This window comes from Macrotis lagotis, chromosome 1 (genome assembly GCF_037893015.1).
Source record: "Macrotis lagotis isolate mMagLag1 chromosome 1, bilby.v1.9.chrom.fasta, whole genome shotgun sequence".
NCBI classification, from domain to species: Eukaryota; Metazoa; Chordata; class Mammalia; order Peramelemorphia; family Peramelidae; genus Macrotis; species Macrotis lagotis.
This window is the reverse complement of record NC_133658.1, coordinates 584426235-584441134: the sequence shown is the minus strand read 5'-3', so window position 1 is coordinate 584441134 and position 14900 is coordinate 584426235. Positions and strand designations below refer to the sequence as shown.

The 14900-nt window shown below is 34.6% G+C and overlaps 1 protein-coding gene across 3 annotated transcripts in view; it reads left to right on the top strand.

Annotated features, from left to right (window-relative positions):
* RYK (receptor like tyrosine kinase) overlaps positions 1-14900 on the top strand; it is a 104383-nt gene that overhangs the window by 41368 nt on the left and 48115 nt on the right. For all 3 annotated transcript variants that reach the window (XM_074214808.1, XM_074214807.1, XM_074214809.1), the window contains exons 3-6: positions 5166-5265; positions 8340-8474; positions 9972-10025; positions 13393-13537. In XM_074214808.1, the coding sequence (XP_074070909.1) occupies positions 5166-5265; positions 8340-8474; positions 9972-10025; positions 13393-13537 (434 nt within the window). The remainder of the gene's footprint in view (positions 1-5165; positions 5266-8339; positions 8475-9971; positions 10026-13392; positions 13538-14900) is intronic.

The window sequence follows — 14900 nt, the reverse complement described above, 5'->3', positions numbered from 1 at the left end:
TATGGTGTTTGTTGCCCAACAACTCCAGGAAAAATGCCAGGAACAGAAGAGAGATCTGTATACATTTGTAGATCTGACCAAGGCTTTTGATACTGTCAGTCATGAGGATTATGGAAAATTATAACCAAATTTGGTTGTCCAGAGAAGTTCATCAATATTGTATGTCAGTTCATGACAGCGTGCATGCCTGGGTTCTGGATAGTGGACAATGCTCTCAAGATTTCCCAGTCACTAGTACATGTGTCCTTGCTCCCGTACTTTTTAAAAAAGCATGATGTTTTCAGCCATGTTATCAAAACCTTCACTGAGGATGAATGTGGCCTCAAGGTCAGCTGTTGCACTGATGCCAAATTCTTCAACTTGTAAAGACTACAAGCCAAGACTAAAGTAAAGGAAGTGTTGGTGCATGATCTTCTGTTTGCAGATGACTACACTCAACGCAGCCTCTGAAGCTGAGATGCAACGAAGTATGGATTGATTCTCTGCTGCTTGTGCTCATTTTGGTCTTAACAATTATCACCAAGAAAACCTCCATCAGCTCCATCAGCCAGCACCACTATCCCTCTGTGGAATCATCAATTACAGCAAATGGAGAAATTTTGATTACTATGGACAAGTTCACTCCCCTTGGCAGTGTCCTTTCCAGAGAGGTACACATTGACAATTAGGTTGAACCTCTCATTGCCAGAGCTAGCTCAGTATTTGGGAGACTCTGAAAGAAAGTGTGGGAGAGAAGTATTGAACTGACTATCACAATGAAGGTCTACATAGCCGATGTGCTGACCTCATTGCTCTATACCTGTGAAACCGAGACAGTCTACCAGCACCAGATCAGGAAACTGAATAGCTTCCATTTAAATTGTCTTAGGAAAATTCTGAAGATCACCTGGCAGGAGAAGATACCAGACACTGAAGTCTTTTCTTGAGCTAAACTACCTAGCATATTCAAACGTTATAATAAGGAATGCAACTACGATGGGCTTTCACATTGTTACAATACCTGATGTATGCCTGCCCCAAAAAACTATTTTATGGAGAACTCAACACAAGCGCTCATAAGGGGGTCAGAAGAAGTGATACCAGGACATCCTGATGATCTCTCTTAAGAATTTTGGAATTGATTGTACAGCATGGGAGACACTGGCACAGGACCCCTCATTAGTGAGGGTGCTGCACTCTGTGAGGAAGACAGAATTAAAGCAGCTCAAAGGAAATGTGATATACTAAGTTTAGAGTACCCAACCCAGGTGTTCACATGGTCTATTTGTGCCTGATCTGTGTTAGAGCATTCCAAGATTGTATTGGGCTGATCGGTCGGACGTACTGTTACTTATCTCAAAAATAGTGATGTCAATTTGGTGGTCTTTGATAATGAAGGACAAAAACCAGCCAGCTAACCATATTATGTAATATTGTTTTCTAACTTTGTGGGTTTGGGTCTTCTTTCTAGCCTTAACCACCTTTCTTGCAATGGGGTTATGCTGCCAGCAGGTGGTAGCAGGTCTTTTTGGTTTTGTTCATAGGATCCAAATTATGAAATGTGTCTGAGAGCTGTTTTAAACTATACTTTTTAAAAAAAAAAACATGCATAAAATATAATAACCAAACATAACTTTCAAGTAATACTCTCTTAAAGCTATTTATGCAGCACACTTAGAACATTTAATTTTCCTAAATACTAAATTATACCTAATTATAGTGCATAGTAATATGTAAAGACACACAGACTAATTTTAACCTTGCTATTCCTAGACTTTGGTTAGGGTTCTTTTCTAAATTGAACTGAGTGAAATTGACTTTGAGACTTGTTCTGTCTCCTTGAATTTCATTTAAGCTTGGCAGGTCTTGGAGTGGTTTTATCCCTTAGTTCTTTCTTTGGAGGCTAATCCTTTCTATACTATTAGCCATTTCCTTCCATGTGTCTGTCTACTGCATGAAGGACAAGCAAAAAGTGAAATAATATAGGAAATCACTGCTGAAAATATAAACCCCTGAGTGAACTTTTTCTCTCTTAAAAAGAAGCAAGTTAACTTTCCAGTTTACCTTACAAAAAAGACAAGTGAACAAGTGTGGTGCAGGCTATGGGTCCCCACCAATCAGTGGGGACTTGAACTAGATAGTCATGTCTCCAGAATGTGGCTAATTGACTCCTTTTTCCCTGAGATATTTTGGGGAGGGACTTTAGTACTGTCAGGAGCCCATCTCTGGTATGCCCCTCCCCATATTAATCTGCCAGTTACTACTTCTTCAAAATAAATCAACTTGTTAAAGGGGTACAGAGGGGTATATATATATTGAGAAGGTATAGCAGTTAGAACATTTAACTCCCTCAACTGGGGCACATTTTCCCCTCTGCACATCCATTTGGTTCTTAGTGTCCTAATGAGGGTTGACTTGTTCTTAGAGGTTCTTATAAGGTCCATTCACTCCCCAAACAAAAGTCAGAGTTTGTGCTGGCTTGGAGAGTTCTTATTTCTCTTTTTAGAATTCCTCACTGATTTCATTTCTGAGGGGAGTATGAACTAATAGCATCCTTGCTTTTAAAAACTAATGCTTTGACTGCCTGCTTGTTTCATGGTTGAATTGAGTCAAGCAGGTTAGCAGGTTGTTTCTCTAGACAGAGTCTTCACCAGACTCAGTTACTGGCCCTGAGTATTGAGGGGACTTTTGATGGGTCTTCTACTATTTTGAAACTCAAAATTCTTAATGTCTGTCCCTTACACCTCTTACTTCTTGAATATTCATTTTCCTAACATCAGAAAAAATATATACAGTCAAAAAAAAAAAGATGTCCTGCATTCATAGTCACTTTGGGGATAAAGGAGATAAGGATGGCATTGTATCTCTGCTCACTTTAAACCCCATAGCATTTTTTCTTCCTTCCCACTTTGAAACCACCCGAGAAGAGATTGAGAGTTTGTGATTTGAATCATTTGTATTTGCACTCAGTTTTGTTTTAGCATCCATTTTTTAAAAGACTTTAATAGTTCTTATAACCCAAAGTAGGGGAGATAAGAGACCCCTATGTCACAGATTTCTGGAAGCATGCTCCTCTAGCCTTATGCATATTGGCAGCCTGCCAAGAATATTGCATATACCCTAAGGAACAGACCCTTAATGTCAGTCCTTTCAGTACATTTACTTAGAGCTAAATTTAATTTGATTTTAAATAAGTTACAAACTTATCTCTGACATAGCCCTGCCGGAAAGCCTGTTTTAAAAGAGCCTATATTTTTTCCACAGAATTTCAACAAAATTTTTAAAAAGTTTTTAAACATAGTACCATGACACTCAAGGACTTGATTCTCTACTTTCTTGAATAGATATCTCTTATCAGTTTCATGGTTTTTGAGATTGCTTGACCTCCTAGGTATTCATTTTGCTTGTTTGTTTGTTTTTAGGCTTTTTGGCAAGGCAGTGGGGTTAAGTGGCTTGCCCAAGGCCACACAGCTAGGTAATTATTAAGTGTCTGAGGCCGAATTTAAACTCAGGTACTCCTATCTAAAAAAGAACAGTTCCTTGTAAAAACTAGAACAGAAAAAGATCACATGAAATTACTGTGAGTCTTTTACATACAGCGTACCTTTAAAAAGTATAATAAATTGAGCATGTTGCTTTTCAAAACTGTCTTGCATTACTTAACTGTTTTGCTTTCTGAAATGATCTCTATTAAAAACAAGCTTTAGTTACCCTCTTTTCTTTTAACAAAGCCCAGGAACAAGAGATGGAAAGAAAAATTCTATTCAAACTCACTGTAGATAATAAAATATTTGAGAGTCAGCCTGCTGACTAGGAAATATATTAGCACAGTTACAAAATACTTTTCATACAAAGTCTAAACAATTGGAAAAATATCAATTGCTTATGGGTAAGCCGAGCTAATAAAATAAAAATTACCAAAATTTATTTATGTATTCAGTTTCATACCAATCAACTACCAATTTTTTTAATAGAGCTATAAATAATAATAGCAAAATTCCTCTGAAAGAACAAAAGGTCAAGAAGGGAATTAATGAAAAAAATGCAAAGTAAGATGACTTAGTCTTACCAGATTTAACACTATATTATAAAGTGGCAGTCATTAAATTTGGTACTGTTTGGTACTAAAAAAGAGTGGTGGATCAGTGAAGTGGTTTAGGTACATAAGACCTAGTCATAAATAACTATAATAAACTCAAAGATTCCAGTTTCTGAGTTAAGAACTCACTATTTGACAAAAACTACTGGGGAAAACTGGAATATAGTATGGCAGAAGCTAGGCATAGGCTCCATCTCAAATCCTATAGCAAGATAAAATCAAAATGGTTACTGGATTTAGACTTAAAAGGTGATAAACCATAAACAGATTAGGAGAGCTAAGGAATAATTTACCTCAGGAGAAGGGAAGAATTTATGAAGGGAAGATATAGCCTGGTATCTGTTCCTGAAGAGCCAGGAAAGAAATTCTTGTCATCAAAGTCTTTGACACTGTTAAATGGTTCAGCATCAGAAACAGATATGGAAATGATATTAAAGAAGACCCCATGACCCTCTGCTTTGCAGTTGCCCCTAAGGATCATGGAACCATTACATCTCATTTGGAGCTAAAACCTTCTGTATCTCCCCCCATTGGAATGTGAACTTCTTAGAGCGGGTACCTGGCTTAGTTTTCCATTTGTATCACCCCTACTTAGCATAGTGCCTTGCTTATGATGTTTATTTAAAATGCTTTCTTCATTCATTGCCAAGAGTCCTCCCCCATCCCTCTCCCCACATCTCCTTTTATTTTTGAGACTGAATTAATTTGGGACTTTACTGGCCTTGATGAACCAATGAACATTTCTTTTTGTCAGTGAATTAATAAATTCTATCACATCCTTTTTGATATTTCTATGTTGTTTTTGTGAGTCTTTATTGTGGTGTCAGATAATTGAGGTTACTATTTTTCTCAGGCTTGTATAATTGAGGTTTTACTGGATATTATATCATACCAAAATAAATATCTCTTCTACTCAGAACATGGAATAATTTTTCATTTAGTTAAGTTTTGAACACTGACATCTTTTTTGACTGTTTTAGTTTGTATGAATGAATGACTTATTCATTTCCAAAGTAAAGTAAATTTGAAGTGTTGCTGTCTCTCACTTTATCACTTAGATTATTTCTATATTCTATCTCTCTTATAGGTTGAATATAAACTGGGATTCCATATAGACAATCCTGTGGCTATGGACATGCCCCAGGTCAACATTTCTATTCAAGGGGAAGTCCCACGCACTTTATCAGGTGAGTAATTTTTTCATTAAAGATAGTAGTATTCTACCTAAATTAATTTATGTATTCAGTGTCATATCAATCAACTACCAAGAAATTATTTTATAGAGCTATAAATAATAGCAAAATTCCTCTGAAAGAACAAAAAGTCAAGAAGGAAATTAATGGAAAAAAATAAGAAAGATGACTTAGTCTTACCAGGTCTAACACTATACTATAAATATATAACATATAATATAAACTAGAAGTCTATTTTATTTATTTATTCAATGGTAAAAATGAATAGCAGATATCTGCAATGGAGAATACCATCTGTATCCAGAGAAAGAAATGTGGAGTTTGTACAAAGACTTCAATTGGGGGGGGGGGGGAAGTTATCTCATTATGTAATTTTGCTGTTTCTTATGCTTTATTTTTCTTCCTTAAGGTTATGATTTCTCTCATCACATTCCACTTAGATCAGTGTACACCATGGAAACAATGTAAAGTCTAACAGACTGCCTTCTGTGTGGGGTGGGGGGGGGAGGGAAGCAAGAATAGTTGAAAGAATTGTAAAACTCAAAATAAATAAAATCTTTCTTAAAAAAATGAATAACAGAAATTTCAGAGCTGAAACCAGTAATTTGTAGTTTGCTTACTTCCTTCAACCTCCAAAGACATTAAAATTAACACATTATGCAACAAGACCTAGGTCTCAGGCAATTCTATAATGAAGTACTATAACTTATAAAGTATAAAAGGACTTTGAAACTCTTTCAATGGCTATCAGATAAATCCTATATTATGAACTTTTCTAAGCCTTAGTTTATTTATGTACAGAAGAAGAAAAAATATCCTACCATCTTCACAAAGGATGTTGTGGGGGGCAGCTAGGTGGTGCAGTGGATAGAGCACTGGCCTTGGAGTCAGGAGGACTTGAATTCAAATTCGGCCTTGGGCACTTAAGAATTACCTAGCTGTGTGGCTTTGGGCAAGCCACTTAATCCCATTGCCATGTCAAAAAAGAAAAAAAAAAGGATTTTGTGGAATGTGACCATTTTTGATTAGCATTACCAGCCCATAAATTTTACATTTGTCTTGATTTTTTCCTCCCCTAGGCCTGAGCTTCTCTCCTCCTGAAAATATTTTGCATTTATTTTGTATGTTTTATGTTTACTTTGAATATTCAGGTATCTCTGTATATGCTGTAATCATGACACATTCACACATCTCACCTTAGCAATCAGAAATTAAATCTTACTTCTACCTTTACAATTTCTCTCTTATATTATTTCTTCTCTACATTCAACATGGAAAAAATAGCACTTTAGTTCACCTTTATCACCTTTTGCCCAGATTGTCTCAAGTTCCATCTTCCACGCTGCTGCCAAAGTAATTTTCCTTCAAGTGCTAATTGGTTCATATGACTCTGCTACTCAGCAAACTCTAGTAGCTCCTGCTTCTTCTAGGCTAAAATATAAACTTTTTTTTCTTAAATATAACTACCTTGCATTTAACAATTTGTAGATATTTATTCACTTATTTTATGGTGTTTATATTTTCATATTAACTTCATATTTATGCTGTATTAAACTTGCATATGTACATCAATATATAAGCTCCTTCTTTGAATTTATATCCCCAGCACCTAGCAGGCACTTACTTAATAAATTCTTGTTGATTTTATTAATTGGTGCTTCCCCTCAAAAAGAATGTGACCTGTCTCTTGAAGGCAAGGACTGTTATGTTTTTTTTCACTTCAGTGACTGACTTGTAGATACTTAACATGTGCTTGTTGATAAAATGAATTTCTATATTTACCATGTGCAGCTCAAAATTCATATTGATTTAGTCAGTTTTAAATTACTTTTATCTAAAGTAATGAGGTAAACTGGAAAATGATTTTTTACAACTAGTGTTTCTGACAAAGGACTCTTTTCTAAAATGTATAAGGAACTGAGTCAAATTTATGAGACTACAACTCATTTCTCAGTTGATAAATGGTCAAAGAATATGAAAAGAATTCTCAGATGAAGAAATTGAAGCTATCTAGAGTCATATGAAAAAATGCTCTAAATCATTATGGATTAGAGAAATGCAAATTAAAGCACTCTGAGGTACTTCTTACCTCACACCTATCAGATTGACCAATATGACTAAAAAGAAAAATGATCAGTATTGGAGGGGATGTGAGAAAATGAACACTTATGAACTGTTGGTGGAGTTGTGAACTGATCCAACTTTTTTGGAGAACAATTTGGAAATATGCCCAAAGGGGGATAAAACTATACTCCAGCCCTACCACTACTAGGTCTGTATCCCAAAGAGATTATGAAAAAAAGGAATAAATCATTTGTACAAAAATATTATAGCAATTCTTTTCATAATGGCAAAGAATTGAATATTGAGGGGAGGCCCCTCAATTGGAGAATGGCTGAACAAATTGTGGTATATGTATGTGACGGAACACTACTGTTCTATAAGAAATCATGAGGAATGGGACTTCAGAATAGCATGTAAAGACTTGCATGAACTAATGCTGAATGAAATGAGCAGAACCAGAAGAACATTCTACACATTAACAATAACATGGAGTGATGCTCTACTATGATGGACTTGATATTTCTGTAGTATGATAATCAAAGACACCATCAGAGGACTTGTGATGGAGATTACCATCCAGATCAGGAACCATAGAGTCTGAATGCAGACCATATTTTACCATCTTTAATTTTTAAGTAAAGTTGTTTTATGAATTATGTAATTTTTTCTTCTCTAATTTTTTCTTCTGTTTTGATGTGATTCTTTTTTCACAACATGATTAATATGGATCTATGTTTAGTATGGTTATAGATATATAGAGCCTGTTCTTTCTATCAGAGAGAGGGGAGAGGGAAGGGAGGGAGGGAGAAGAAAAATGTAAAAATAAATGTTGAAAACTACTGTTATGTAGCTGGAAAATGGAAAAAGAAATGGAAAAAATGAATTACTTTTAATGATATTTTGCAGTACATTTTTCTAATTACTGAAGGTTCATCTTTAACTTTTGTTGTTTTTTTCAGTTGTTTATTTATGTGACTTAACTTCTAATGTTTTTTTTTTAACAGTATTTCGCGTTGAACTTTCCTGCACTGGAAAAGTAGATTCTGAGATAATGGTACTAATGCAACTCAACCTGACAATAAATTCTTCAAAAAATTTCACAGTTTTAAATTTCAAACGGAGGAAAATGTGCTACAAAAGTAAGGCATCCATCTTTTTGAAAATGAGTTTTTTTTTACTTAGACATGAGACTTTTTTTCTATGAAAAGAAGGAATCTTATGATATTTCAGCTATCTATAGATATTACAATGAACATTTGATTATATTTTGCACATAATAAGACACTAAAAGGTAAATCCAGAGAGAATTCTCAGATTGTAAATTAGCTAAGTATATTCCTTTTTTCTAGAAAATCTATTACCAAAAGAATTAAAATGGTAGATAACAGTCAGGGAAAAGGGTAAAGTATTGGGCTAGGTAACCTCAGTATTAACCAAAACTACTAACTAAAACACCAAAATGCTGTGGAAAGTAATCCATCCTTAATGTGAACATTTTCCAGGGCTGGCATTTCCTGGTCAGTCATTTCCCAAAACATGACAGATTATTATTGTCTAGTATCAGATATATTTTAGATTTATTAAAGATGTCAAATTTAATATGTTAGTAATTTTTTTAAAGTTAAACTGAATGGTTTCAGTAGTGATACCTTTTTGAATAAAAACATTGTCTTATAGCACTTAAATAAAATTTCAGTAGTAATTAATTCTGTGTATATGTAGAAATATTTATCTAGCCATTTTTCATTCTATTAAATTCATTTTGTTTGATGAATAAAGTATTAGAGTTAAATAGAACCAAGAACATTCAGCTTCTCTCTCAGTTATTAGCTTTGTGACTATAGGGTCGTCACTTAACTTCTTGCAGTATCAGTTTCCTTATCTGTTAAATGAGAATAATACTATTTATCTCATTAGGTTGTTGTGAAGATCAAATGATCAAATAAGATAATACATATAAAGATCTTTACAAGCCATAACACTTTCATTCTAATGTCTTTATGCTTATTTATCACAGTAAATCATTCCTGCCCACTGCTATTTTTGTAAATGAGTAAATTAAATTATATTTCCCTTTATAGTTTAACTTTCACAGCTAACGGTGGATTATTAGAGATTTTAAAATCCATTTTTGTTTATCATCACCCTTAGTTTTGTCTTAATTTTTTTATACTGTGACAATTTTATTATTCATTTTGTTATCATTTAGCACTTATACAGATTTGGAATAAAGAATGGGGGGAAAATGAATGAAACCCATAGCACACAGTCTGTCACAATATAGTAGTACCGTGTTCTGTTTTTAGCTTTGTCTTTAACTAAGTCTATAACTTTGGGCAACTTCACTTCCTCCAGCTTTCAGGTTCCACATCTCTAAAATCAATGACTTGGATTAGAATATTCCAAGGAACCATTCCAGGTCTAAAAATCTATGACTCTAAAGCTGATTAAAGCTTCAATTGTATAACTATTTTTCTTATGTGGTATGGGCAATTTCTTAATGAGAAAACATAATTTATTAAATTCAAAACAAATATTTTTACTATCTCTAAAACAATATTCTATCACAAAAGCAGTTTAAGATTTGCTAAAAAAGCTTGACTCTTAAATATCTTTTTGTTATATTTTTCAATCAGAGCTTGAAGAAGTCAAAACTCCAACTTCTGATAAAAATGGCAACAGAACTATTTGTAAGTACATTTTCACTGAATTTAAAAAAATCATTTGGAAAATAAAACATGAAGATTTTTTATGAATAACTAATTCCCTCTATGTAGCTGTAAAAACTAATAATGTGGGAATATAAATGTGGAGGAGATGTCATATGAGTTTCAGGATCCTGAAAGAAACTAGGGTTTGTGACAGGGAGAGCTGAGATGGTCCAGAGGCAGAAGTTGTATTACTGAGTTCTGGTAATAGCCAGAAAGCCAGTTTGACTGAAATAGAAGGAAGAGTATAAAATATTTTTGGAAAAGTCAACTGGAATGCCAGATTTTTTATTTTGTCCTAGGGGTAATAGGGAACCTCTGAAATTTGAGAACATACATCTATAGCTGGAAGGGAACTTAGATGTCATCTAGTCCAGCCCCTCCATTTTGAAGATGAGGAAGTTGGGGCCCCTGGAAGGGTATAAGACTGCTTATAGTTACTTACAGAAGATGATAGTGTGTGGGGATACCTGTGCTTGTGGAATTATTTTTGGCAGTAGTGAAGAGACTGAATTGGAGAGGGGAGTTTTAAGTTGTGAGGTGAGTAGCATGTGAACTAGGGGGTGATGGCCATGAAAAGAGGACTTGATACAGCAGAAGTTATAGAGGAATTTTTTTTTAGATTTTTTTTTCAAGGCAGTGGGGTTAAGTGGCTTGCCCAAGGTCACACAGCTAGGTAATTATTAAGTGTCTGAGGTCGGATTTGAACCCAGGTACTCCTGACTCCAAGGCCGGTGCTCTATTCACTGCGCCACCTAGCCACCCCCTAGAGGTATATTTTACTTGGAAACTGAAGAGTTTAGATTTGAAAAATGACTCTGAGCTTGTGAACCTGCAAAAAGTAGTTTTATCCCCAACAGAAACTGGGTTAAAGTAAATTAAAAAAAATTTTAAATTTTAAAAAATCAAATAAAGTAAATGGAGCAGGGTTTGGAGGGAAGATGATGAATTTTTTTTAGGTTTGTTTTTTGTTTTGCAAGGCAATGGGGTTAAGTGGCTTGCCCAAGGCCACACAGCTAGGTAATTATTAAGTGTCTGAGACCGGGTTTGAACCCAGGTACTCCTGACTCCAGGGCCAGTGCTTTATCCACTGTGCCACCTAGCCACCCCTGAATTTTTAAAAACTGTAATATATTGAGTTTGAGATCCTTACTTGAGACACATCCATGGAGAACTATATGGTAATTATTTAGTGATAAAAGCTGGATATTATACAGATTTTAAAATCTACATAGAGATGATAATTGAACTAGAAGGAGATAATGAATTCTCAACAAGAGAAAGAAGAGAAGTGGATCCAGGACAGCCTTAGGGAATATTTATAATTATGGAACATATAATGCACATTGATCCAGCAAAGACTTAAGGAATTGACAAAGAGTCAAGCCAGGAAAGAAATGTTGTGAAAGATGAGGAGAGAATATGCAGGAAGAGGGAATAGTCATTAGTATCAGTATCTTTAAAAAGGTCTGGAAAAAGTCTGTCGTTTAACAATTAAGGTTGTTGGTAACTTTGGACAAAGCAATTTCAGTGAAGTGGTGTGAATAAGTTATTTTGCTAAAGTTGAGAAGTTAAGCAAACAGGTAAGAAAATGACAAGTGTGTAGATAGCTTTTTCTGGGAGTCTGTAAAGAGGAGAGTTACAGCTTAAAGTATCAAGTGAAGATTTTTTTCAGGAAGGGGGAGATTTGGTCATGTTTGTAGGCATCAGAGAAAAGGATGAGAGGGACAAAAGGGGAGGTGCAAGTTTCCAAAAGAAACAAAGTGAGGTAGCATATCTTGTATTTATAAAAACACTCAGGGGATAGGAGAGAATTTATTCTTTTAAAAGATATTGGGGGGGGTGGCTAGGTGGCACAGTGGATAAAGCATTGGCCCTGGAGTCAGGAGTACCTGGGTTCAAATCCGGTCTCAGACACTTAATAATTACCCAGCTGTGTGGCCTTGGGCAAGCCACTAAACCCCATTTGCTTTTCAAAAACCTAAAAAAAAAAAAAAAAAGATTATTTGGAGGCAGCTAGGTGATTCAGTGGATAAAGCACGGGCCCTGGAGTCAGGAGTACCTGGGTCAAATCTGGTCTCAGACACTTAATAAGTACCTAGCCGTGTGGCTTTTGGCAAGCTACTGAACCCCATTTGCTTTTCATAAAAAAAAGAAAAGATATTTGTATGAGGTGAATATAAAAATTATTCGTCAAATTAGTGAAGATGATAAAAGGCAGTCATTATATGACAACTTTTTTTAAAAAAATTAATGTAGCTGGGGGCGGCTAGGTGGCACAATGGATAGAGCACCAGCCCTGGAATCAGGAGGACCTGGGTTCAAATCCAGTCTCAGACACTTAATAATTACCTAGCTGTGTGGCCTTGGGCAAGCCACTTAACCCCATTTGTCTTGCAAAAACATAAAAAAAAAATTAATGTAGCTGGCCTTTGCAGGGATGAGGACAAATTCTCTGTCAGAGACTGGCATAAATGAGGACAGAATGGAGGAGGATGAAAGTAGAGTTGATGTTTAGAATATGAAGAAGAGGAAACTCAAAATGGATCACACTTGTTTTCTCAGGAAATTAGTCAGTGGAGGATAGGTTCTTTGCTGTTTGGAATAAAAAAAGGGGGTGTTGGTATGGGAGTCTTAATGGGAGATAAGATTTGAAGTAGCAGCCATGGGGAGTATGATGAAGAATCATCCTATGTTCTCTGGGATGAAGATTGGTCATTGGTAATCTGGTTGGTTGCTGATTTTTGTCATTGTATTTTTTTCTTCTAGTTTTGTTTATTTTATTGTTTCAGTTTGTACAAGCCTTACTATGTTTCTAATTCCTTATATTTGTGACTCTTTTATGATGCAATAATATTTCATTTACATTCATCAATTTGTATAATCCTTATCCAGTTGTTAGGTGCCTATTTTGACTTTTAGTTTTTCCTACCACAAAAATTGCTGCTATGATATTTTGGCATACATGGTACCTTTTTTTCCCATATGTCTTTCTAATGGTATGGATAATTTTAGTGAATTTCTTTTGCAAAATTCTAGATTGTTTTCTAGAATTAACATCTCCATTAGCAGGCTTGTCTTATCACATTCCTTTCAACATTGACTTCTTCTCCAAAGTTGGGTGAATGATTTTTATTTTTATCTATCAGAACTCCTATTAAAATATTTTTCAAAGTATAAATACTATTTCTCCCCCTCACATTATTTGTATGAATTTATACTAGTAATACATTTACTAGTATAAACTAGTATAGTAAACTGACTGAAATTTTTTTATTTCTTAAAAATGTATTTTAAAAAGTTCTCTTTTATGCATTGTTAAAAACCAGATTTTTTTTTTTAATTTCAGATGATCCTGTAAATGCAGCTCCTACCACTTCTACCCGTGTCTTTTATATCAGTGTAGGGGTTTGCTGTGCAGTAATATTTCTGGTAGCAATAATATTAGCTGTTTTGCACCTACATAGTATGAAAAGAATTGAGCTGGATGACAGGTAATGTATATCATTTATAAAAGTTGCTTCCTAATTACTTGTACTTGGAGAAGAACAAATGAGGGAGGAAACAGGTTTTACTTTCTATCTATATAAAGAAACATTTTTATATGTACTGCCCTTATGTTTATTCTTATTATTCTGAGATGATTATGGATGAGATATGAAGGGACGTAATTTTTTCCAGCTCTTCTGTTCAAAATGTTGTCTCAGTTGATTTTTTTCTTATGATTTAAGAGGGGAATGAGAATGGAGAGGACTAGGAAGGATTAAAAAAATCATAATTGAGAGACTATACAAAAAGAGGTCATAAAAGGAAAGTACATAACTTCACAGAATTGAATACCATGGTAGGATTTTCTTTGCATTAAGATCTTAAGAGAAACCTAAGGATTTTCAAGGTAAGTTTAGCTATGAGGTATGAAAGGAACATAAAATATTTCTTAGGAATTTTTATGAGGGCAGAAGTTATTCTTTGACAAATCTTATATGCTAGTCTCTAAAGATGAAAGTAAATTGTCCCTGAAATCTGACTAATAATAATACATTCAGTATTTTGAATACGTTTGGAAATCTGGAAAAGTTTCTTGTTCCATAAAATATGACCTAATTAGAGGAGGTATATATAACTGCCTTTGCTACCTTGAATGTAAAGTATGTACTTGAGGTGTAATAGACTACAGGGTAGTAAAAAGATGAATAAAGTGATTCTTGTGCTCAAGGTGTTTTTTTTAACCACTTATTTGGGGAAATGCCTAGAAAGGTATAAAGTGCTATAAGAGTTAGAAAAGGGGAAGACTTCACTTTAGGCCATGGTTATCCTCTACCCTAGAGGATATTGCATTTGTGTTAGTTTTTAAAGGATATTAAGATTTTGAAAAGTGGACAGATCAGTGAGCAAAAATAATTAAGTACAATTTATATTCAAGAAATTAAGTAGCTAAGTTTTGGCTTCTGGTTCCCAGGTAGAGATATATTTAGGAAGGAGATGGAAATACATAATAGCTTGGAGGCAGATTGGGGAGTATATTTATTGGCTGGTAAAAGTGTTTGTTCTTTAATGAATAGACACTCGAGAGCCATTTAAGGTTTGAGCAAGATATATTTGTAATTAAAAAAGAATAATTTGGAGAAAGGGAGAATCAAAAAGCAGGTTCATTTAGAGGTTTTTTCAGTAGTTTATGATCTTTTATCTCAGGAGCAAAGTGAAGGATGTTACTATAGGAAGAAAAAAAGAAGCAAGTGTCAAGAAGAGAAAGGTGTCATATCTAACACTTTGATAATGATACATAATCCTTAATTTCTCATCCCTTTTTCCTCCTCTCTCTGCACCACAGAATGACTAAAAGGAAACAGGTTAAAA